The following is a 25,937-nucleotide window of genomic DNA, read 5'->3' on the forward strand; positions in this document are numbered from 1 at the left end:
TAACTGAGCCATAATCCACTGAAATGATCTGTTCTAAGCTGTACTGACTCCACACCCCGCCTCGCCTCGCCTCGCCTCGCCTCCAGGCTTTTATTCTACTGTTCTGTTTTAAAACATTCGGTTATGAAAAGGTACAAATACGAACTTTTCACCTGGACAAACTGATTTAAGCTTCACAATCAGACCTTAAACCCACTGCTGGACCTTTGAGGGAACATTTACACTGTTTGTAAACAATGGCTAAATAAAACAAATGTACCTGAACCTCTATTACTAACAGTGTAATCATTTTTATTTATACAGCGCTTTTCATGCCATTAGCAGCTCAACGTGCTTCGCAGACAAGGTGATTAAACACAGTCATAGGAGAAACCACAAGTACTGATGTAGAGTCACGTAGGAAAATGACACAGATCATGAATACCACAAGACATAGGTTTAATTCAATGCTGAGTTAAAGGGATCCGTTTTTAGATCATTCGTAAAAGTGAGCAGCTTGGCTGTCCAGTAAAAGGTGGGACTGAGCTCCACAGTTCAGAAGCCGAGTGACCGAACGGGGCTGCATTTAACAGAAGGTAAAGAAATTGGGGTCCGAATGTGAAGGACCACAATAGAAAGAAGGTGATTGCTTTCCGCTTAATTAGACCGGAGCAGAAGCAGAAGTAAAAGCGCAATCCGAGGACACTAAGTCCATCTGAGCTGTACTTACGTCAGCATTGCTGAGTAGATGTAATGCTAAAAGTACTCACCTGTGTTGGTTGCCATGGAGACCGCGTGTTTACCTGGTAACAAGACGTGCAGTTTCTGGAGAGCGTTTGACAGATTTAGATGCTTTTATTCATGTACAGTGTGGTATTTGCATGCGTGAGGTTCAGCCGCTTCACCCAGCAGTCTGAGCCCATCAGCAACGACACTTTCACAAAGCCGCCGAAGTGAATAATGTCCAGTGGGAGGTTTCTGGCCCCTTCATTGGCCCCATCGAAGAGGGAAATTCGCTTAATTAAATGGTTAAGATGTAAACAAAGTTGCTCGTGGTTACAGAGACACTGAGCCAGAACTGTTCCCAGTGGTGGTGATAGGAACCAGACGTCTGAAGAGCTGAATGCCTCTAAAAGCTCCTGTTACTACATGACATGGTTGTGAATAGTTGCTTCCTGATGTCTGAGCGAGTTTTGGGCTTCCAGCTTGGCTCATTCTACAGAAACGTACTTTTCTCTAGTGTTTACAGATACATTACACCTGAAAAACCTCTGACAGTTGCAATTGATTTGTATTTTAAAACTAAACGAATAAGTTATTTTAACAGTTGCACTTTCCTGAGCCTCAGTTTAACAATGTTGGTTTTTAAATCAATTGACTTCCAAGCACCTCAGAAGAGCCCGTCCTCACCGTCGTGTGTAATCGGTGAGGCCATATTTCGAGGTATAAACATGTTTTTCTGATATTTTAACTACAATAGTCTACACATGACTATGAATGTATGTATGTATGATTATTAAATGATATAAACCAAACAAATGCCAAATAAATATTATAAAACATACAATGAACGTTGTGGCCCCCAGGAGTCGCGTCACTGGTGTTACTGTGTAAACAAAAAAATCTCTTATTTTCAAATAAAAGTCACACCGGTGACTCATTTTACCTGTTTTCTGAGGATCTATGAAGAAAAGCTCGTGGTCTTTCAGTTGTCAGAGATTTTCTCATTTAGCTCATGATTTCATATGAAGCCTTTAGCTGGAGTCACTGGTGTGACCGACTTTATTCTCAGGTAATTCTGTAAAAGTAGAAAGCAAATGGATTAAACGACATATTTTAGTGGATGTTCCACGATGGACAGCATGTGGTTTGATGCTCTGCAGCAGCCGTTTGGTAAAATGAATTTTTCATTAAAAATGTCTCTGGAGTTGCCTTTATTCTGTGTATCACCAATGACGAACAGTAACACCAGTGACTCCTGTGGACAGAAGTGGACGTTTCTGTAGAATGACCCACTCACTTTTTAATTCCATTCATGGCGGAGGGGTACATGCAGGGCGATGTGAGGAAAAGTAGTCCCCCAGAAAGCTTTTTTTTTCAGATTTACCACTATTTTAAGATCCTAAGACATACATGTATAATTACATATAAACTCTGTGTAGGTTCACTGGTGGTTTTGGACAGTAAATAAAATGGCTGTATTTGTGTTGTAGGCACTGTGACGTCTGGTTCCCATCACCACCACTGTAAAGAAACCTGAGTCTGTGAGTTTCTCTATACTGAACCGTTTCACACTGAACCACTCTGAATTACTCTGTTTACATCTCAACCACTGAATTGTCTACAAATTTTGAAAAATGAGCAGAATTCCCCTTTAAGTTACCTGGCCATGCCACAAATCCTGCTTTGTGAAATGCCCTGCCAGATGTTTTGATGCAGCTGGCTTGTGTGACTGTGTCAGCGAATGTGAAGGTTATAAACAGACAGTGTAGTGAAACAGTACTGAAGCGCTGTGAGAGCGCCGCGCGTCCTCAAAGCTCTGAGCTGCTTTCTTTGTACGGTGCTGTACTTGTTCCACCAGAACATCTGTATAACCTAAAGTTTTAGTCACGGACTTTTCTGCTGAGTCCGCCATGTTTGGGACCAAATTCCCGGCTTCGCTGCTCCACATGAACGTAACTAGAGGTGAAAGACGGCTGAAATGACTCTCCTCACTTTGGAAGAGTAAAAAACGTTTCCTCGACAAAGTCGATAAAACAGGCTGTGATCTTCATACAGTTTCCCCTGAACTCCTGCTGCCACTTCAACTGGCGGAAAAGCTACCAAATCTGTGTTTTCCTGACATTTACATTTATCTCATACACAGCCCCTCTCCCTCATCTGAGAGCAGTTAAAAGCACAGAAGCCCACCGGCTCTTCACATCAGTGTGGGTAAAGGACCCCATGGTGCTGCATAAAGAGGAGAAACACTGTGATCATAGGAGGGAAACGACATCAGCTGATTAACACAGATGTGGACAACGCCGGCCTTTAGATAACTGTAGCTAACGCTAACAGCCGAGAGATGAGCAGTCGCCCCCCTAACGGAGCTGCAGACCACCGGTATGACTTCACTCTCTGCTCTGGAGATTTACTGAGGTTTAAATGGAGAAACAGAAGCGTTAAATATCCGCTGAATGTTGTGGGTCTGAAAACTGCGCCGTGATTTGGTAGGTTTGCTAGTTCAGTCAGTTCAGAGTTCAGCTCCAGTCCTGAGACCCCTGCACTGCGTAACTGTGGTGGTCCTGGTTAAACTTCCTGATGCTAGTAGCTCAGTGATCCCTTCTTGAGCTGAACGAGGCGTGAACAGCAGAGAGAAACGCTGAACTCTGCAGTGCAGCGGCTCCAAGCCTGGAGTCTGAACACACGGAGTTAAAGGCCTGAGCGTCTCTCGTCTCTTGGCTTCTGTCGCATCTCGCAGGTCAATCACCCACAAAGCCCAGCAAGCTGAAGGCGTCGCGCGGCGCAGTCGCTCCCTGATTCAGTCCTCGAAATGGTGCCAACTACGCAGTGTGACGTCACACGACACGCAAGAATAAGCACACATGGAATAAGAGTGACATAACAAAAGACAAGAAATCTGAAAGGCCTACACGACATCTACGCTGTACATCCCAAACAGACACCTGCTCTTCTAGCGTTTCTTCTCAAATGAAGGGTATCAATAGGGAGTCTGCTCCTCCTTTGCTGCAGTAACAGCCTCTACTCTTCTGGGAAGGCTTTACACCAGATGTTGGAACATTTCTGTGATGCCACAAGGGCATTAGTGAGGTCAGGTACTGATGTTGGATTGTGAGTTCTGGACACTCCAACTCATCCCAAAGGTGTTGAATGAAGCTCCATCAGTCCAGAGAACACAGCGCCACTGCTCCACAGCCCAATGCTGGGGGGGGGGGGTTATACCACTGACACTACTTCTTGCAGTTCATGCAGTTACTGTACACTGGTTGTTGTTGTCTTTTACAGCCTCTTTATAATTGTCTAAATATTGATATCGCTGCTGTCAGAACAAGAGCAATATCTCCAAAATGGGAACTTTACAGGAGAAGGAAAAAACACACTTTACTTTTAATGTAAGTCAATGGAACCAGACATTTTTCCAAGTCATTTTGGGCCGTAAAGGGCACGAGGTATTTTTTCATATCATGTCAAAAACTGACAAACGATATATTATATAATAGTCTTACTTGTCTGTGACCTTTTAAGAAAGAAAATCTAATGAAATAAATGGTTGATTAATTAAACCATATAAAAACACACACACATATACACATATATATATATATAAATAAAAAGCTTTATTATGATGGTCTTGTTTATAAATCATTCAGTCCTGCTAACAATAACTAGCTAACATTTATCAGTTGGACCACAACAACCTAGTGCTACACTCTCCAACGGTTCTTTAGTAAAGGGAATGGTCCCTATAGAGAATTCTGTATAGAACAATTTCATGCTTAAATGGTTCTTTGCATGGTGCAATAGTTCTCCGGATTGATGGAGAACATGCTGTATATGGTTCTATGTGGAACCTTTTTGAAAAGGGTTCTGCATAAAACCAATTGTTTATAATGTCAAGCTTGTAACAACAGCAGAACCCTTTCTGGTGCTGTATAGAACCATTTAAAAAAAGCTTCTCTAAAAGCTTCTATAAAGGGTTCTTTGAGTGTTCATGGTTCTATATATAGAACCATTTTCTTTACCAAAGAACCCTTGAGGAACGCATTTAAAAGTGTGTACACATGATTCTGTGTGCTGTAAATGTTTGTTTGGGTAGAGTAGCTAAGAAACAGGAAACAAGGCTCGTACAGTAACGGTGTTGCATACAATGACCAAAAAGGACACATTTATATCATTAATTACAGATATTTTTATGGTAATGAATTGTCAGCTAAAATGTTCAAAACATGACAGCCCTGTAGACTGCACATCGTAAACGTGAGCTCCCTGCTGGTCCCCATCCACCATCTCAGTTAAAATTAGTCAAGAATTTGCCAAAAAGTTTTGCTTTATGGAGGGGGTGTCAAACTCGACCACTAAAAGGGCCATATTAAAAAGTTTCACCAAACTTTTTATTTGAACATTTTGCCCTGACCCCAACTGGCCATTGTTTATTGGCCTGGTGTTTAGTTCAAGCAAAATTGGCATTAAATACTTATTGAAGAATAATTCTAATTTTAAAGTTAAATACTTATTGAAGAGTAATTCTAATTTTAAAATTAAATACTTATTGAAGAGTAATTCTAATTTTAAAATTAAATACTTATTGAAGAATAATTCTAATTTTAAAATTAAATACTTATTGAAGAATAATTCTAAATAACAATACCTTGTTTTAGGTGGTCTTTTAAAAACACCTTTCAGCTTAAACTAAACCCCAGGCATCTTTTCTTTTTGTTTAACCTCTGGCCCAGAGATTGTTGTTGGGGGTCAGAACACACACTATGCTGCAGTGCGTGCTGGGGACTGTGGTGCATCTCAGGGTAAAACAGGCTGATAAGAATAGAATATTAAAAGAGTTTTGCGGGCCAAATAGGACTGTGTCACAGGCCTGACTTGGCCCGAGGGCCTTGTGTTTACACATGGGCTTATGGGACAAGTTCTGTATCCATAGGATGCTGCCTTAAAGGCTACATTTACACAGCAGGCAAAAGTGCCTGAATCTGATTTTCTCATTAAATCAGATTTTTTAAATGTGACATCAGTCCGAATAGATCAGCTCCTAAACCGGCCCGCATGCGCAAAAGAACAGAGCTTCACGTGGCTCGTGGATCATGACGGCCAGCAAACACCTGGCACTTTGGCCACGGCCATTTCTTTGGTTCTTGTCCTGGGATTCTTTAAACTGTTCTCTGAAGCTGCAGCCTCGGGCTCCTCCAGCCACATTCATCTCCTCAGACTCGGAGCGGCTGCGATGAGTCTCCTCTGTTTTTTGGAACAGAAACTTCAGCCTGAATGTTTATTAGTCTCAGCAGCGTGAAGCGATGACAAATGTGGAGTTGGACTGAGGAAATGTCCAATGAATTCCGATCTGAGCCGCATTGCCGCAGATCGGATACGGATTGGATTTCAGTAGCACGTATGAAAGCGTCTCAAATCGGAATTGAAAATGTCAGATTCAATGCGTTTTTTTTGTTTTTTTGCTGTTCACACTGACGCACTGATGCACATGTGTGTCACATTTGAAGAAATAGGCCAGATTTTGGCACTTAAGCTACATTCACATTACAAGCCTTGTTGCTCAAATCGGATCTCTCTGACACGGCAGTTCACACTCATTAACTCTGATCAGCTCTCAGCTTCATTATTAGAGCGAGACGAAGGAGAAAAAGGTGAGATGAGCTGCTTCTCCACCGTTTACAGGCTTTAACTTCTGTTCGGCGCTGCTGCCATGGTAACGCTGAATGATGGTGCACACGGTGGAAACGAGCACATGAACTCTGAGCGTCACGTTAAGGTCACGCGGCCACGAATCAGATCCGTATCCGATCTAGGACCACATATGAAAGGGGCTCAGGTCGGATTTGAAAAGATCAGATTTGTGTCCACACAGCCCTGAAAACATCAGATCTGAGTCACATTAGAGTAAAAAATCAGATGGTAATGGGAACGTAGCCATTTAGCTGCTGTGTAGTCAGCAGCATGTTTACAGTATAGAGATGAGTTTGGCATCACTCTTCAGCTTGGTTGCAGGTAAGTGTATGAAATGCCTCTAATATGCTGGTTCACACGTTTCAGAAGATTCAAGTGAGAAATATTAGACGATGAACCAGGGCTGATTCTAAGATCAGGGCTTTAGGGGTGCTGATCATTCGATATCATTAATCAGCTGTTGCGCATATAGACAGGACAAGTGCAGCACATGGGTCCACCAATGGCACAGCAGCCAGCTTCTCTCACTCAGACAGTGGATGGTTGCTAGATAGAAAACATCAGTAATGACAGAAAGAGTGATCTGTGATTCAGTACAGCAGGAATGAGGCCCGCTGCTGATGACTGTAATGTGTTGGTGCTGAGTAAGAAGAAATCCTCATCTGCGCTATTTAACAGAGCCACCAGACCACGCAGTCACACTGTAACTGGCTCTAGTGCTCAGTGCAGCCACTGCATGGCTTCGGGGAGAAACTGGATCATAACATTTGCTTATCAGAGACAAACCTTTGGTGTTTACTTTTATTTTTAGGGGTGCTGGTAATTTAGGGTTGAGGGGTGCTAGTGCTAAAAAGGGCCTAGCGATGTGCGCCTATGTGAGAAACAGAGCTGTACATGATTCTGAAACGACAGACAAAACTCTGTAACACTGAGAATGAAGCTGGAATAAAACGAACATTCCCGTATTTCAACAATTCAGAATCAATCTGAAAGATTCAGATAACTGGAGAAAAATGTAATGTAAACAGATAATTACAGTATAATAACAGTATAATTACAGTATAATTACAGTATAGTTACAGTATAATTACAGTATAATTACAGTATAGTTACAGTATAATTACAGTATAGTTACAGTATAATTACAGTATAATTACAGTGCTTTTTGTTTACAGTTTGTTCCCAGAATTGAATAATACATCTAAAATAACTCTTGGTGAAGAGTTTGTAATATTTAAAATATTTTGTAAAAGTCATTATTGATTTTTTTTTCTATGAAATATTCCAAACATTTGAAAGTGGAGTTTCAGAGTTAATGTGTTATAATGGGCAAGAGGAAATAAATGTATATATATTTTATATATATTTTTCTTTTGTATGGCACTACTGCTCTCTCTCTCTTTCTCTCTTTCTCTCTCTCTCTCTCTCTCTCTCTCTCTCTCCATCTTTCTCTCTGTCTCTCTTTCTCTCTTTCTCTTTCTCTCTCTCTCTCTCTCTCTCTCCATCTCTCTCTCTGTCTCTCTTTGTCTCTCTCTCTTTCTCTTTCTCTCTCTGTCTCGCTCTCTCTCTCCATCTTTCTCTCTCTCTCTCTCTCTCTCTCTTTGTCTCTCTCTTTCTCTTTCTCTCGCTCTCTCTCTCTTTCTCTCTCTCTTCATCTCTCTCTCTCGCTCTCTCTTTCTCTCTCTCTTCATCTCTCTCTCTGTCTCTCTTTGTCTCTCTCTTTCTCTCTCGGTCTCGCTCTCTGTCTTTCTCTTTCTCTCTCTCTCTCCATCTCTCTCTCTTTCTCTTTCTCTCTCTCACTCACTCTCTCTCTCTTTTTCTCTCTCTCTTTCTCTCCATCTCTCTCTCTTTCTCTCTCTAGTGTAGCTTAATAGTCTCATTCCTCCATGTAAACTTAACTGTTAAACAAACTAGTAAATGTCTTGGCTTCTTTAGTTTTTCAGATAAAAGCTACATTTTGTGTAAAAAGCATTTTCCTCATGGGAAGCAGCAAAACATCCCCACATCATCAGATTTTACATGCCCTCCTGTCATTATGGGGAAATCGGTTTCCCATGAAATAATAATAGAAGTGCTGAACGCACACACGCGCACACACACACACACACACACACACACACACACACACACACACACACACACGCACCATGCACACACACACACAGTCTGGCTGCTGAAAGTAGTCAGTATCGGTTTATCAACAAGTGCGTTGGTGTGTGCAAGCATTAATAATTCACACACACACACACACACACACACACACACACACACACACACACACACACACACACTGGTGCTGTGCCTTAATGGCTGAACTCCACCCTTCTGTGTGAGTGTGTGCGTACGTGCGCGCGTGTGTGTGTGTTAGATAACCCCCATGCTGCCAACACTCAGTTACGCAAAAGTGTCTGCTGGAGTCCCGGACTTTCACACAGAGAGGCTCGGCCGCTCTGTACCACACCATCCGCTGCACGCTGGAGGTGGGCAATACGTCTATATTGATTATTGTGATAAATGACAGAATGCACCTTTCTGAAGATGTTGTGGACATCATTATTAAATCAAGAACACTGACCGACTGACCGATTGTGTTTTATTACACAGAGCATGATTATCCCTGTTTAAAGAGGAATTTCATGTATTTTCAAAATCTGCACGTTTCTCTAAACAGAAACATTTCACATCACTTCTTTGTGTCATTCAGAGTGACATGATGGGTCAAAGTGAATTTACAAGTCACCTCTTTTTGCTTGTATTTGCATTTTACCTACTGTCCCTACATTACGATGCTTTAAGACATGTTCACGATGCACACCACAATATCTAGTTTGATTAGTTAGAGAAGATCTAAAAACACAGAACGAGAAAATCATGCTATTAAAAAGAAAGAGTAGATTAAAAGACATAAGTAGCCACTTTTTATGTCTCTTTATTAAAGAATTAAGCTGTGAGAGTTTCCTAAAGAAAGTTTCACAGAGCTGCATGTGTCCCTGAGTGGCCCTCCGACTAAAAGCTCTGCTCAGCCCACCGCTGGGCCTCCACCTTCAAGTCTTTAAAAACAAATGTTGCCTAAGAAATATCATTTATTATTTAATCCATCTTTCTCAAGTCGTCCCTCATGAGCCAGCGATGGAGAAAGTGCACTGGGTGCCAGGAGTGTGACGAAAAAATGTTTCGCCTCAGGAACCAACAGAAAACATGGTTAGAGTGGAAACTTACGGTTGTGCTTCAGTCAGTGACGTATTAAAACACATTAAAAGCTTAGCACTGATGCTGCTGTCCAGCGTTTGGTGTTGGTTAAGTCTGGTTTGAAATTTTGCTGAAATTCCTACAAATTACAATCACAAAATACAAAGTTCACCAGGAAACCTTTACTTAACCATAAGGGGTCTTCAAAATCAGTACTGCCAGGTTCAGCCAGCTGCCATTTAAAGGGCCCATATCATGGAAAATTATATTTCCTCACTTCTTTGCAACCTAAGAGTTTAATGTGGTGTGTAAACATTGTCACGGTTTGAAAACTTACTGCCCACTGTCCAGACAAAACAGGCTATATATTGAAGGCAAGCTGCAAAAACTTCGGCTGTTTCTGTGATGTCACAACAGTGCATTTGCACATGTCCCACAGCCCACAGCAGTTTAATCCCACCCACGCTTGCAGAAGGAATTACAAGGAATTTTTTCACCAAGGCTACTTTTTGAATGAGGCACACCACAGGGCAGCCAATCAGAACAGAGCTGATTGTAAACACAATTAATTCAGTACATTTCTATGTTGTTTCAATCAGATGGTCTTTCCAACATACAAAAACATAAATTTATCCAATTAAACATGAACAGTGAAACGATAATGTGCCTAGTATGGCAAATTTATTTTTGATTGCAATGTACAGCAACAAATATTATGTCAATAAAATGTTAATTTATTTTATTTAAACAACATCTACGGTGCATTTTCTGTCGAGTCTTGTTGTTTACATCAGACTTAATGGTCACACTGTGTGTTAGGAATTCCCTCCAGTCCTTTTCTGATCTCACTGTCACCTCACTGAACTGGCATCAGTGGCTGTGTTTACATGCAAAGATGTTTGCCAATCCAATTGAATACATTCCGATTACAGATTCAGACTGAGGTGTTTATGCTCACTCGATTCAACAATTTGATGGAAAATCTTTGTTTACGTGCTCACTAAAAGTAATTCGATGCAAAGTCGATGATGTTTAGAGTAAACTTTACCATGACAGCGAACATCACGTGAGGTCCAGTCAGAGTGAGATGAGCAGCAGTGAGCAGTGCTTGTGTTTTAATTGCTTTAAAATCATGCCAGACTCAGAAAAACATCCTTCACATGTCCTTATTAAAGAAGGCCGAGAGGAAGACGTCGTATTCAGTCCTCCTATCAGCATTCACGATCACCTGAGTACTAGCTTGAGTACTACAGAACACCTGCGGACTATGTCATATCACCTATGGTAGATAGCATTTAAGCCCGGGCTTAGTATTGTAGGGTTGTCATTGCCTTGTCTTCACGTTTTCTGAGTTTTTGCCTCACCCTTTTTGTACTGCCGCCTATCTTGATTGCTCCGCATTTTGACTCCCTGGACTGTTTTGTGACTACGATTTCGGTTTTCCTTCTGGTTGATATTAAATCTACCATTTATCAAGATCTGCACTCGTCTGAACTCCGTCCACTCGTAGCACTCTGTAATAATAAAGTACTACCAGTCTTCCCAAACTGTAAAAATATCATTTTTATCATGGTCAGTTCCCCTCTGACTATAATCTTCTATAGGCGCGGATGAGGTGTCTTCGTACCATAATATGAAGACTCATCACAGTGTACAAATTAGTCAAACAACCTTACCACCCCTGATGACACCCTACTTGTGCCACGCTCATAAATCTGAAAGCATAGGAGCCGAGAGCGAAGAGATAACCGCCCTCATGCGCTGAGCTAAATACCCCCAGCACCACCTCACAAGGTTGCGATAAGCTGTCTGTACCAACTGTAAATAACCCAATTATACTAAGCTTAGTTTTTAATAAAGATGTTGGACCGATTAAGTGAGGACTGAACGGAAATCAAGCAAGCAACTCTGGAACTACGGAAAGTGAAACGGCTCAGGAAAGCTTGACGTTAAATGTTACCATTGTTACCGACTGTGTCAACCTTTCGTCTGTACAGCCTTTCTCAGACTTTTTTCCCTCTTTCTGTAGTGCAGCTTGCTGCTCAGTGAGTGCACTACGAGGGTTTTCTTTATGAAGGGGAATGTGAATTTGAGGGGGAACTGAATCAGATATAATACCGTTAAGTGCCATGAACAGCTTGCAGAACGTAAGGATTTAGGGCCGCTGCAGCGAACCCTGGCCGACTGGTGATGCAGTCTGTGCCCTTGATGGTAAACTGAATGAAACTTAGACTCAAAGAAATCCGCCTTATTCATTCAGACCTCAGTGCATAAGAAACATGGAGTTGGGTTATATCGAATGTGGACCTGCTGAACAGATCATTAGAAGCTATCTGTCATAGTTTTAGGGAATGTTCTTGCATTCGGCACCTCTGCCAATCACTTTCATTTGCTAATCATTTTCTGGCACTAAGCTAACTCTTCAGTGACTTGAGTCAGTGGCTCATCAAAAACACCTTCTCTCGTCAAAGATGGTGATGGTAGTAGAGAAAAATCGTCAGCCTTGTAAGACTCTTAGTTGTAAATGTGCTGTTTGATTCTGTCACTCCCCGTATTTTCTAGTACCACCTCCAAACCTGTAGACCACTGCAGTGCCGCTCCCACCGTGGCCCTCCCATTCCTGAGCATTTGAAAATAGTGGGGTGTAGTTTTTGCATTATTAGACACATCCTAAACTTTTGAAGAGAGATTTCAAACTTTTAAACAGCAGTGTATTATTCAATCCATTCCAGGGTCAGGAAAATATCAAATGCTCTCATTCCTGAATTAATCATAGAGCTGGGATTTGGGGTCTGTGGGAATGCTCCAGTCTGACTGTGAAAGGTCCCTCTGTGTGCGTCCCAAAAGTCTAATTTTGTTTCTTCCGCTCCTTTGCTCTTCTTCTCTCCGCTCGACCTGAAAACGTTTCCAAATTCACTGTGTTAAGTGCCAGTTAGTCTCAGAGCTGAAAGAGATGTGGAGGATGCTCATATGAATGGAGTACACCAAGGTGTTTTGTCGAGGATGATCACAGCTTTGGGTGACACAATGTGCGTCACAATTGCATGTGAAAGCCACCAGTTTCTACATTAAGGAAGCTGTACCTCTAAAAGGTAGCAGTATCTCAGATGTCGACACATAAATAGAAAATTAGGTCAGAAGGATGGCTGGGTATCTCAACACAGTAGCCACTGTTTTACATTATGTGAAGGCAGGGCATGTAGCTCAGTGGGAGAGCACATATTTTGCATGTATGAGGCCCCAGGTTCAATCCCCTGCATCTTCATGGACAAATTTTTGGGGGCAGTCATGGGCTGGAGGTTAGGGAACCGGCCCTGTGACCAGAAGTTCACTGGTTCGATCCCCAGCACCCACAGTATATGACTGAAGTGCCCTTGAGCAAGACACCTAACCCCCAATTGCTCCTCGGGTGCTGCAGATAGGGTAGTTTTAATGAGAAAGGATAGGCAATTTTGTGTGCTATGTGTTTCAGTACTTGTCGGCTTCTGACTGTGAGTTTGTGTGATCTATTGCTTAATGGCTGTTGTTGATCCTAGATGCTTCAATTTCTCAATAATAGGACTTACAGTTAACTGGGGCAGATCTAGCAGGTCAGATGGTTGACTTGACCATGACAGCACAACATTTTAAGTCACTGAGCTCTTAAGTCCAGCCTATTCTTCTGCCAGTGTTAGTCTATGGAGATTGCACGGCTATGTGCTTGATTTTATACACCTGTTAGCAGGTTAGTAGGTGTGGCTTAGAAACCTGAACTCAGTAATTAGGAGGGGTGTCCACATATTTTGTCCATACAATGTACATGTTCTAATCCCCACCATACCGCCCTCCCCTTTAAGAAGGTCAGCTGTAGGTTTGTAGTACTATTATTTGCCAAACTGAAGACATGGGAACATATGCAAGAGTTTATTCCTAGAAAGAGTAAATTCCTAGAAAATAGTGACTTTCAGAGAACTGTTTGCAAACAACCTTTCGAAGACTTAAACTTTATACGTTTATTTGTATAGTAGTTAACAATGGTAAGCTTTTTTATTAACCTTATGAATTTTTTTATATCTCATGACTTGTGTGAAACCTTTGATTCAATTTATAAGGCTTCGTGGTTTTGGGTCAGAATCAAGCAAATCTATCTAAAACATCCGTTTTGACTCTGACGTCACTGAAATGCACACATTTGTTCAGAAATAGCATCTCACAGCTGTTGTGTTTTCCAGTAATAGTGAATCATACCCAGCCATAGTAAAGCTGTGGCCGGTGGACTGAGATTGGATTAGGAAATGTCCAGGTGAACCAATCGCAGCACTAAAATGATTGCATAGATCCTGTGGCGTGGGCGTTTGACTGTAAACATTACATAAGGTACTGCCTACATAACATAACATAACCTCTACATAATGCCGTGTCTTTGGAAAACCTCATGAACGGCAGATAGTCAGGACAGAGGTAAGCAACTGCAACACTGTCTCGTAATCAGAATGCATTGGGTTTCATTTGTTTGTGGGAGATTTGAGCAGTTTGTGGATGAGATGCAGATATAAAAGTAAAGTACTGGATCCTCTTCTTTCAAGTTTGTTACTATAAAAAGTAGCATTCACAACAGCATCAAGCTCAAGGTTTTAGTCCAGATGACCAAGGACGCTAAGATTTTACTGAAAAATGAAAGTGTTACTGATTAGATTTACAGATTAGATCAGATCTGTTGAAATAAATAATTGCTGTCTGTTTATGTGTGTGTTCAGAAGTTAGTACTGTCACGGTTAAATGTAATTACATAGTTATTACACAGTTAGTACATAATAAATGAGGTTTACAGTCAGATTATATTCTGTATTGAAGGCTTGCTGAACTTCTTTCCTTTTTCTTTTTTGTTTCCATGTCAAAAATGATGAAAACATGGCAGAATGTTTTCTGAAGGATGATTTACTTTCCTCTAAACGAGACTGTAACACAACAGTAATCAAATTAAAAATCTAACTGAAAACCTCTTCTTCTACGTACAAACACTTATGCATTATGGATTGAATTCAGAGTCCGGATGTTTAGAATTTCTCCACTTGTATCAAAGAGCTGAATAATTTAGATAAAATTACAGCATGCTTTTGTTTTTGCCTGCAATAACTGTGACTTCTATGCGTTTTAAGTTATTTAGTTACAAGTAAACTTTAGCTTTTCACTCATATTTGACAGGCAGATGATGAATCATCACTTGGACACTGGAATGAAAAGATTTGAATGAAATCATTGACTTTAAAAATCTTTGTAATGGGACAAACAGGGGGATAAACAAGTATGTGTCAGGGCTTGCATAGACTGGCCCACTTGTTGGCTTTACTGCTTACCGATGATGCTTGATGCTTGATGTTGACTAGTTACTGAGCATGTGAGTATGACGCGGACAACAGGTGAGGGGCCTCCTGATTTTGGGGTCCATATCTCCAGTTTTCTGAAGACTAGCAAAGCGATCCAGGGTTCGTCGGAAAGGACACATTACAGTCTACTGGTCTGTAGAGTTTGGCTTCATTCTAACATTGTTCCTCCATCGAAAGTGCAGTGTTATCGGGTGTTATTGAAGAGGGGGCATAACCCCCTGAAATCTAATAAGGTTTAAAGTTGGTTACTCTTATTTTGGCTGAGTTACAGTGCTCTAAATTTCTCTGGCTCTCCATACATCCACTGTTGGCGAGCGTCTTGGCAAGGCCACTTAGGTTGAGCCTGAGTCCATATCTAAGTCCAGGGGTCCATATCTCCAGTTTCCCTAAGGTTAGCAGAGTGATCCAGGGCTTGTTAGAAAAGACACGTCTGGCTTTACAGACGTGTGGAGATTGGCTTCATGTCAGATTTTTAAAGTCACTTATTGCAAAGCATTACCTTCTGTGGTTTTATTCATGACATCACCAGTGATTATAAATCACATAACTGTCCGCTTTTAAAAATCTAAAGTTGTGCAGCCCCTACTTTTAAGAAAGTGCCTCAGTCAGTCAGTTGGTCGATCAGTGAGCGAAAATCCCCTTCAAGAAGAAACTTTGAGCTCAAGAAGCATAACTGAACTGTGTTGAATAATAATTGTCAGTACACACTGGTGCTGCTCAGGTGCCGCCCAGATGAGCCCATGCACTGCACAACATTGAGGTTTAGCTGTCGTAACAGCCTTAATTTAACGCACAGTGGCTGTTATAGTGACTAGATAAGGTACAGTGACAAAAATCTCTTGAGTGTGGTAGAGAAAAACAATGCAGCCCTAACCTTTAGCTAAAGCTGACGCTTCCCTCTACAGGGGCTTCTTTGAGGCCTGGAGTCTGGCAGGATGTCCTAAGGACAGTCATCAGAGTAGAATCTTACTGGAAGTGACAGGAACCATCAGATGCAATCAGATTTAATTTTGAAGTTAAAATTTCCCGTAACCAGACGTCCTTGCTGGACTCAAGCCACCTGGCGCTGAGATTAATACAGCACCTAATTGACCTGTCCGTTGGCAAACATCCCATCTCACCTAATGAAAATGGTAATTATTTTTGTGTGATTATGAAAAGCCACTGTCAAATTAGGACAAGTGGGATGAGTTTTGTTGTGTGATCAAATTTATATCACCAACTCTGTTGGGTTTTAATTATCTACGTCATAACCCACCTCAGTAGTGAGCACTTTAAACTAGATAGGTCAGTTAAAATGATTCCAACAGCACATACTAAGCTTATAGACGTATCAGTCACTTTTCACCTTCTCAAACTCTGTGGTCATTTACAGGAGCATCTGTAAGTGGGTGGTCAGTGTCATGGGTTGTTTACATGTAGTGGATGATGTTTAGATGTTTATATGTAATGCACTTTAGATGTACGTCATGTCCATGACCCAGTCTGTGCCCTGTAAAGAGTAAATTTCCCTTATCTGACCCCCTAAGGGGGTCATCCATGTCTGTTAAGAGTTTGTGGCACAGAATTATATCAGCAGGGCTGAGCGCAGTCTAGACTGAGGTCTCTGAGTAAAACCATTGCGAGCATTAGTCTAATTGAGAGCCCTGCCCGTGAGAGCTGTTTACCCATGTTTCATTTAGCCTAATCTGTGGGTTTGCGTCTGGCTGGACATGCCATGTCTCATGCGGAATGGTCATTTGCCTCCATTTATACCAGAGGTTTTGAGCTGATTCATGAAGATAATGTTTGGTCCAAAGATGCTGCACTAGATTCACTCATAAAGCTCTTTTATTAAGAATATAGCATTTCCCATTCGATGAATGAATTATCCTCTACAGAGACACATTTTAATGCACACATACTGTCGCTGTGTTGGGAAAAAAAGACAAAAAGTGTGGCATGTGCAAAAGTTAGGACACTTTTTGTATCATATGTTACGTATCGCTGCTGTCAGAAGAAAACTTTGTATCTCCATTTTTGTCATAACTTGAAAATGCCTCTTGTCCTTTACATTGTATGTAAATTTCATGACGCATGGACCAAAAGAAACAGCCCAGAATGACTTGGAAAAAAGTCTGGTTCCATTGACGTACATTGAAAATAAAGGTTTTTTCTTGTCCAGTAAAGTTGCCATTTTGGACATATGAGGTTTTCTTCCGACAACAGCGAGATGTTTTACAAACTTGTGCCATTTTCTGCCAATTTTAGTTTACAATTTCTCATTATTTGTTGAGTTTCTCATACTGGATGAAAGTCCATATAGTCCACATATTGAAATTCATTTTTTTTCTGAAATCACAAAATAGCCATAGCCTTTCAGCCAATTTCCCTTGATGCTCAAGAAAACATTTTTGCAAAGAAAGAGATCATCGAGGTGCTTTTACCCACCATTATTATCACGTGTTGCTTGTTCCGGTGTATTTCTTGTATGTTCTGTGCTCGCTTCACACTGTCGTGTACCTGCACTGTGTATAGTCCTGCGTAATGTGCTGTTATCGTGTGTTTGGGGCCTGGAGACTGACATTATGTTCCAATGTATGCAAGTTATATTGAGAAAGGACAAAAGAGACCGCCCCCCAGCTCTGCCCGAGACCCAGAGGGATAAGCAGCTTAGAAGAAGAAGAAAAAAGACAGCTTGACTTTGGCCTAAATATCTCTCCTTCAGCTTCTGTTGCAGCCTCTTGTACATTTGGTGTTCATTGCCCTTTTCTTAGGTATAGCTTAAAGAAAATAGGATCAAATAAAGCATAAAGAAGTAAGCACTTTCCTGTTTGCCTGAGGCACTAAGTTGATGACAGAGACTCTGTGAAGAATATTCCCGCTCCTCAGTCACAGAGCAGAAGCTTCCCATTCACAGGTCAAGGATTCAAAGGTTAATCTTCGTCTCGGCTCAGAGGTTAAATCAAAGGTCACTCGGTGGCCGACGGCGGCTGGTTTGAACAGACTGGCTGCCTGAGTATTTCGGTTTGTCTTATTGGATGTGGCAGTTTCTAAACGTACTGCCTGTCTCTCTCTCTTTCCCTCTCTGTCCAGGCTAGGCCTGTGGGAGTTGAGCCTGAAAGCTGCTGGGTATGTGAAGCCGCAGCTGCTTGGCCTGTAGGTGAGTTTCTGGGTGCTGTGCATCAGATTAATAGAAGAGGAAAACACACACTTCCATCAGTCTGACTTGTAAAACACAGAAGGTGATCAGTAAACTGAACTGAACAACTTTCAGAAGAGTTATTCATAGTAGTTATTTAGGCCATTAAGCAGGCCACAATGCCATTTTGGTAGTTTTTGGTAACTCTTGCTTTCTAAAACTCCGCAGGTGGATAAATACAAAACAAAACAGACCTGAATGACCACAAAAAAAGGTTTAAGATATTCAGATGCTTTAGACACATGTCCAGAAAACGCTACAGGAAGAAGATTAGCTATGTTGGTGGACTGGATCTGTATATCCTGCACATCTCCAGAGTTCAGAAGATTCCAGTGGGTGATATTTTATAAAACCTATTAAAAGTGGCTACCAATCCTGCCACAGCTCTGGAATAATAAACTCATGCATATGCATCAAGCTCAAGCTTCTTATTTCTGTTCCACCTTAAATATGGCTGTAGTTGCACTGAGGTGCCTTAAACATAGAATAAATTATGAAAGTTGGTGAACACAAAGCCGACATCGGCTTGCCTCAATAAATGACTCTTAATGAAAAAAAAACTCAAATAGTTGCTTGGACATGTTTAACTGTTACTGAGCAGCACAGTGAAGCTATAATCTGTCACTGGAGCTGCTGACCACGTCTGACTGGCTGATCTAACGCCGTGTCCCAACCCACACACTTCTGTACTTACACTTCTACACTAATGAGTGCATTTCTAGTAATATATGTGTTATTTTTTGCATATTATTTAGTGTGCCAGTAGGAGATGTAGAACAAGGAAATAATAACAGGGCACCTCAGCCGTTTAGATCATAGCTTATATCTGTCATCACTACAACCACAAATCAAATAAAATCAAGTCGCTCAAACTCAAACTAGTTAATGCACGTTAAATTTCTTTGAAAAGTTTTAAAAACATGCTTTACTGCCTTTGCTGGATCGGTTATGTCTTCATAATCTCATGACACACAGCCACAGCTCTGCTGAATGAACCTGAAGTTGCCATCCAACCTGGTGGCAGCGTAATTGTGATATACTATCAGTTAGAGTGGGAGCTGTGGTGACAATGATTGAACATTGTGCTATTTCTGACTGTCGGGAAGCAAATCCTCGCTGTCCAAAAAACCCCCCAAAAAACTAGTATCTCCATTTTGTGCAGCTTACCTAAATGGAGCTCAGCAGCTGTTCTTTACATTATGTGCCAATTTCATGCAGAAATGTATGTAGATAAGTCACAACTGAATTCACATCCTTGCCTTCCGTTGCCATGAAGAAGTGTCGGCAATCCCCACCACCACCCCATCTCCTCCCTGTTCCTCAGTCCTACATCAGTCCCGATACAGCTATGAGGAGGTCTGGCCTTCTAGCTACAGGCAGAAGCTGCCCAGAACTCCAGCTCAAGTTCTCAAAGTTCTCCAACCCACTCAACAAGTCTTCCCTCATACTACCACCACCATGTTGAAGACATGGCCTGAACTCACAAAACATGGACTGTATGGATTGGGGAGTGAATCATATGTTTTATATATTGCTCCACACTCCTGTTTTTAAAAAAGCGAGGGAAATTTGGTTTACCATGAGATGGATATTTTAAGACACTGGACCCTTTTCCTCAGGGGCCCCAGATGATCCTCATTTTTCTTCTATCCTATATGTTCTGAGTGGGGATTAAGCAAACATGTGGACCTTGTGGGGTTCCTGAGGACCTGTTTGAGAGCCATTTGTTAAGATTTTGCTCGAATAGAATCACTATTTAATAATTTACATAGAGAGATCAGTAGTTTTGGAATGTTCTTGTTAAGCCTTGTTTGAGTGAAATTAATCCTGTGGTTGGTACATGTTTTTGTCATTGTTCAAATTTTACCCCAATGTTAGCTTTTACCAGTTGTTGCCTCACTTTAGGCCTCTTCATTATGAGATCAACTAGCCAACATGAGGGTTAACCTGTGCTTTTACTGTAGCGACTACACACAAATGAAACCACATTGTAAATGTCATGACGTAGTCACTTGATTGCCTTGGTCTGACCTCTTTTTGGCTGCCAAACACTGCTGCCTTGTTGAAAATGAGCACTTAGTTCATGACTGGCGTGCTAGCTAAGGCCTAATGGACTGCTTCTGCTCAGCATTCCACGCATATGTCATGAGAAAGTGAGCAGTATTATGAGCGTGCAGTAGGATGCAGTGAATGAAGGATTAAAAAGGAGTGGCAGGGGTTCTTCCATTAAGTGCCTCATAGACAGCACTCCCTAAGCTTCTTGAATGACTTTTTTAAAGCTATTAACCGTTTGTTACCTAAAACATTCTTTTAGAGGTCTGCAGTCCCACGGATTCTAGCTATACCCGTAGGAGCTGCCACAAAATCTTGCGGCATGGGACTAATTTTCAGTGTTGTGCACTGGAGTGGGTGGGAAACCAGCCCACTGCAGGCAGGAGCAGGCCAAAAATGTAAAATGACAACAGTTAAAATAAATTCTAAGTCATTCTAAAGATCATGTGAATAACATGCAAAACCTTGTAGCTTACAGAGATGGCAAAACCTTCAGTCTGACAACTACAGCTGCTGAACCCAGCAAAACCCCAAAAAGAATTGCTCTGTGGTTTAATTCCTGCTTTATGTTTACTGGGAATAAATGCCATTTGGTGAAATTACTTTACCATAAGCCTGATGACCAAGAGTATTGTGTTATTTCAGCAGAGGATAATATATTTCTGAATAGACTATGTCAGATATTGGATGTCCGTTCTCCATGACTGAACTGCACAGGTGGTGAGCAGGCCAAAACATTTTGGTTGCAGGCGGGAGCGGGACTAATGATTACGATTTCCTGGAGCTCCTGTACAGACATATATATTCTTTCTTTCCTTAAGCACACTAAAATCATCCCCCAGAGTAGTTGGTGTGCTAATGGTGTTTCGCTGTGTAGAAGAAGCTCCATGCTGTCTTTATTGTTGGATACACTGCAATAGGTTCTGAGCTTTGTTAGATTATTGTTCTTTACATTCTAAAATAAAAGCATTAAGTAATTGCATTATTAACAAAGAACAAGGTAGAAATAGCTGCTCAGAATTGATGGGTTAACGAGAGCCTTGTGCAGGGTCCTATGAACCTGGTTCTTTGGGTGTATTTGTTAGGATCATAAGTCAAAAGTGGAAATTCATGTGCATTTCTGCCAAGTGTATTGCTTAAATTAATCCCTTGCACCCTTAAGTCCATTAGTCGGTTATCAAATTTAGTACTTATTGTTCAGACTTGAGCCCCTGGCCTTCCCCGTATTAGACTCTACAAGTGCCTACTTGGTCAGTGTGTATGATAATTGTAACACTCCGTCTCACCACACGAATAGAGCTAGTCGGTCGACTTGGGTTCCTAGGACAGTGCTGGACCTCTTAAAGACATTTGTAGCTCTTGAGTGTCTAAGAGTTTAACGGTTAATGGCATGGTGTTATACCCTGGAAACTGGGGTTCATCTTCCTCTACTGCAAGAACTTCTTAGGTTGCACATACACAGATGAAATTAAGGCAAACAAGTAAGGCAAAGCGTAAAGTGTGAAGCATATTACAGTTCATATATTTGCTCAAAATGGTACTTTGTAGCAGTTTGTGAAGCAAACAAGTTAAAAATATATGGTTTTTTGAAAATTCATTGGCAAATCACATTATTAAAAGAAAAATGTAAATTAAAAGGTTGCATTTCATTGCATTGGCATTAAAAAGCCATCAGCTGTTTTTTTTTTGGGTTTTTTTTACAGAATAATCACTGTTCCTCCTTCTCTTGTGTTGTTGTAGGCAGGACAGATGTGTGTGGAGGTCACTGATTGGCGGGGGGTGTATTGGTGGGTGGTGCTCCTGTGGATAGTGGGTGTGGCCGCAGCAGGTGACCCGCCCTGGCCCTGCCCTCAGCGCTGTGAGTGCTTACATGAGATTCTTATGGTCAACTGCTCTTCACGTCACCTGACTTCTGTACCTGAGGGTGTTCATGGCAACACCAAACGCCTCAGCCTGGCCAACAATCGCCTGAAGATGCTTGGACGCCGTCAGTTCTCTGGCCTGGGGCAGCTGCGAGAGCTAGACCTGAGTGACAACATGCTGACAATGATTGAGGTAGAAGCCTTCCTTGGGCTTCAGAACCTCCTGACATTGCGGCTTACCCGGAACCGGCTCAAGATCATCCCGGTTGGAGCGTTCTCAGGACTGTCGAGCCTCCGCCTGCTGGACGTCAGTGAGAATGAACTCCTTGTCTTCTTGGACTTCACTTTCCGTGAGATGGCCTCTCTGCAGAAGCTGGAAGCCAGCGAGAATGATCTGGTGTTCATCTCCAACCGCGCCTTTAATGGCCTGCTCAACCTACAGGAGCTCAATTTGGACAGGTGTAACCTCACGTCTGTCCCAAGCGAGGCTTTGTCACAGCTCACTGGACTGTCACGGCTCAGGTAAGAATATTAATCTTTACTTACTATTTTCATTTTTTTCTAAAACGTGCTTTAGCCAGGGAAATTAGCAAAGCGTTAGATGGCTAAAAAATTCTGTATTATATGAAAATGTCATGAAACAATTAAATAACAGCAAATTGCTGCAAATTACAGAATACAAAGTAAAAGACATCTGCTATCATGAACAACTGTGTTCTGTTCACAGGTTCTGCCGGGTCGGCTTCACAACGCTTCCCAATAACTCTTTCAGACGGTTGAACCGGCTCAGAGAGTTGACCATATCCCATTCTCCTGGGCTGGACTCAGTTGCTGCTAACAGCCTGATTGGTCTCAACCTCACCTCCCTCACTCTTAGCTACTGCAACCTGAGTGCCGTGCCCTATGCCCCCCTGCATCACCTGGTCTACCTACGGTACCTGGACCTGTCCTATAACCCTATCACCTCTATCCAGTCAAACCTGCTGGGGGACTTACTGCGACTGCAGGAGTTCCACTTAGTGGGTGGGAGTCTGCTTAGGGTGGAGCCTGGTGCTTTCCGTGGCCTTGTCCACTTCCGTCTGCTTAATGTGTCATCCAATCGTCTGTTGACCCTGGAGGAGACAATATTTCATTCAGTGGGAACCCTTGAAGTTCTCAGGCTGGATGGAAACCCACTGGCTTGTGACTGTCGGATGCTGTGGGTGCTACGCCGCCGTTTGAGACTGGACTTTGATGGGCAGCCACCCAGCTGTGCCTCACCTGTGCAGGTACAGGGCAGGAAGTTTCAAGACTTCACTGAAGCTGAGCTGCCAGGGCTGTTCACCTGCAGGCAGGCACGTATCCTGAACCGCAAGCCCCAGGAGGTACGCACAGACGAGGGTCACACGGTCTTGTTTTTCTGCCAAGTTGATGGAGACCCCATTCCTTCAGTCATCTGGGTGAGCCCCCAGCGCACCCTGATTTCCACTACTGGACGGATCCGTGTCCTGCCCAATGGTACCCTCGAGGTACGTTATGCGCAAGTCCAGGACAGTGGCTACTACCGCTGCTTCGCTTCCAATGCAGCAGGAAATGACAGTATATCTGTTAGTCTGCGGGTACGTGGCTTTCCTGCTTCCTCATCCCGAAATCGATCCGCCCACTTTTTCCTGGAGGGGTGGAGCCTTGCTTCTACTCAGATGCCTGTAAATGGCTCCCAGGGTCCACAGCCTTTTCCATTTGATGTGAAAACGTTGGTGATTGCTGTGACAATGGGCTTCCTGTCGTTCCTGAGCTCTGTAGCAATTTGCTTTGTGTTCATGTTTTTCTGGAGCCAGAGCAAAGGACAGATCAAGCACACTGCCACCATTGACTTTGTTCCCCGTAGTGCGGGAGCAGCATCAACTGGAGGAGGAACCAGCATGGAGACTGGCAGGTTCACCATGAAGCTTATATGATGTAAAGCTGTAGAACAAAACATACATCAGGGCTTCACTGCTGGACTCTCAGGGAATGGGAGATACACAAAGCTTCAGTGTAAATGCTTTAAGCCCTGCTAAGGTGGTAAATATGGTATTTAGCTGGGCTTTAAGGGACCAGTATTGATAGTGGAAGAGTTACCATGAACCAAACCTGAAACTGCAGGGCGAACAAATAGGCTTCACCAGAAAACACCTATACCATTGCTTAAGCACTAGCCAAAATGCTTGATGCTAATGTGAGGTGCATGAAGCTTTGGCAAATATAGTCGTGAGTTCTAAATGAAGATTATGTATCAGTCTGAGGAGCCTTGATGAAAGAGCCCAATCTTCAGTTTAACTGAAGCTTCTGTAGCAGTATGACTGAGCGGTTTGGACATGCATGGTGCTTCAGCAGCACTTGAAGTCCAGCGAAGATGGAAGTAACACTGACCAGAGGAAGCAAAGAGGCAAAGGATCAGGTGGACAATCATAATAAGAACTTTGGCTGGAGGGAGCTCAGTTAGAAGATGCTGTGGCAGTGACTGTCTCTGTTTTCCAAGGCCTGCATGAAAGCATGAGTTTATTTGAGACATTGTCCTCTATTTAAATACTTTGAGCTCTTGAAGCATCAAACAGAAGCCTGATTGATGTTCTTGCTCTGTTACTGTTCACAGCATGAGTGCATGTTGGGAGATTTTACACAGCTAAAAATTTATGCTAAAAATGCTGTGAAGTACATATGTAGCAAGGAGATTGCATTACTATACATATGCATGCAGATCTATTATGAGAAGCCAAATTATTTGAGCAGAAAACAATTTAAATATGACATAAATGAATTCACTATTTAATACACTGACACCACTAGAGCTTGATTAGTTTTACTATTGGACAGGGATGTTGAATCCTGTCTGCAAAGGGGCCAATGTGGATGCAGGTTTTCATTCCAAACAAGCAGCCAGTCATTAAATCAATCATTAAATCAGTCAGTTTTAGTCTTAGAAACCCTGATCAAGCTTGCACCTGCTTTGATGCAATGGAAACTTGCAGCCAGACTGGCCATTGGTAGGTAAGACTGGACACCCCTGCCTTTGGAGGTGCTGTACAGTAGTGGTACTATAATTTGTAATTGGCTGATTTGTACAGGATAAAGTATCTGTGGAATTTCTCCAAATTTCATCAGGCAGGGTAGAATGAAAGGTCACAGCCTGGATGTGTTCAGATACTCAATAACAATAACAAGACACTGCATGACTCTATGTATTGTTAGGTTTTGTTATTTCATTAGTTCCATTATGGGAACTCTAACCAACTACAGAAGGCCATTGATTCCACAGTCAGACTTTTAAAACTACACACTGAAGTTTTGTATGAAAATCACAAATTTTGTTGGTAATCACTTAAATTACAGAACCTCCTAAGGAAAAAAATAAACCAGCTTCAATAAAGCTTTTATTAGAAACACCTACCGTACATTCTTTTGACACTTTTTAGGTTCACCTACACAGTTTTGGTGATGAGTGTTACAGGCACAACATTGTTATTGGGATTTTTATACATTAGTGTCATTGTTAAGTTGAGAATATCCAGCCAAGAATGGCTCGGTGGTCAGAGCAGTGGTCACCAACCCTCCTCCTGGAGATCTGCTTTCCTGCAGAGTTTAATTCTAGCTTACATCTAACATGCCCATCTCCCACTTACCAAACACTCATGCATTTGTTCCAGCCAATCAAGGATTTTTGAAGAAGTTAATTAGCTGGAGCAGGTAGCTTTCTAGAACCAGGGTTGGTGACCACTGGGTTAGAGGACTGCTTTTATGTCTGAACATCAAGATATGGGCTACAGTCTGTACACCAGGAAAGTGGAGCTATGAGGAAAGGGTTTCTAATAAAGTGGTCATTGAGTGTATAAAACTTGGATTATGTAGTTTTCATTTTGCATATTAAGTGGTGTATCA

The 25,937-nt window shown here is 42.0% G+C and overlaps 1 protein-coding gene across 4 annotated transcripts in view; it reads left to right on the forward strand.

The window, feature by feature from the left end:
* lingo4a (leucine rich repeat and Ig domain containing 4a) overlaps nucleotides 1-25,893 on the forward strand; it is a 26,506-nt gene extending 613 nt beyond the window's left edge. Inside the window, exons 2-5 of one of the 4 annotated variants that reach the window (XM_037543046.1) lie at nucleotides 2,193-2,243; nucleotides 18,021-18,087; nucleotides 21,919-22,562; nucleotides 22,768-25,893. In XM_037543046.1, coding sequence (XP_037398943.1) covers nucleotides 21,928-22,562; nucleotides 22,768-23,977 — 1,845 coding nt within the window. In that variant the 5' untranslated portion in view covers nucleotides 2,193-2,243; nucleotides 18,021-18,087; nucleotides 21,919-21,927 and the 3' untranslated portion in view covers nucleotides 23,978-25,893. The remainder of the gene's footprint in view (nucleotides 1-2,192; nucleotides 2,244-18,020; nucleotides 18,088-21,918; nucleotides 22,563-22,767) is intronic. The other 3 variants (XM_037543047.1, XM_017718404.2, XM_037543048.1) reach the window with 3 other exon arrangements.
* The last annotated feature ends 44 nt before the right edge of the window (nucleotides 25,894-25,937 follow it).

Source organism: Pygocentrus nattereri, chromosome 11 (genome assembly GCF_015220715.1).
Source record: "Pygocentrus nattereri isolate fPygNat1 chromosome 11, fPygNat1.pri, whole genome shotgun sequence".
NCBI lineage: Eukaryota > Metazoa > Chordata > Actinopteri > Characiformes > Serrasalmidae > Pygocentrus > Pygocentrus nattereri.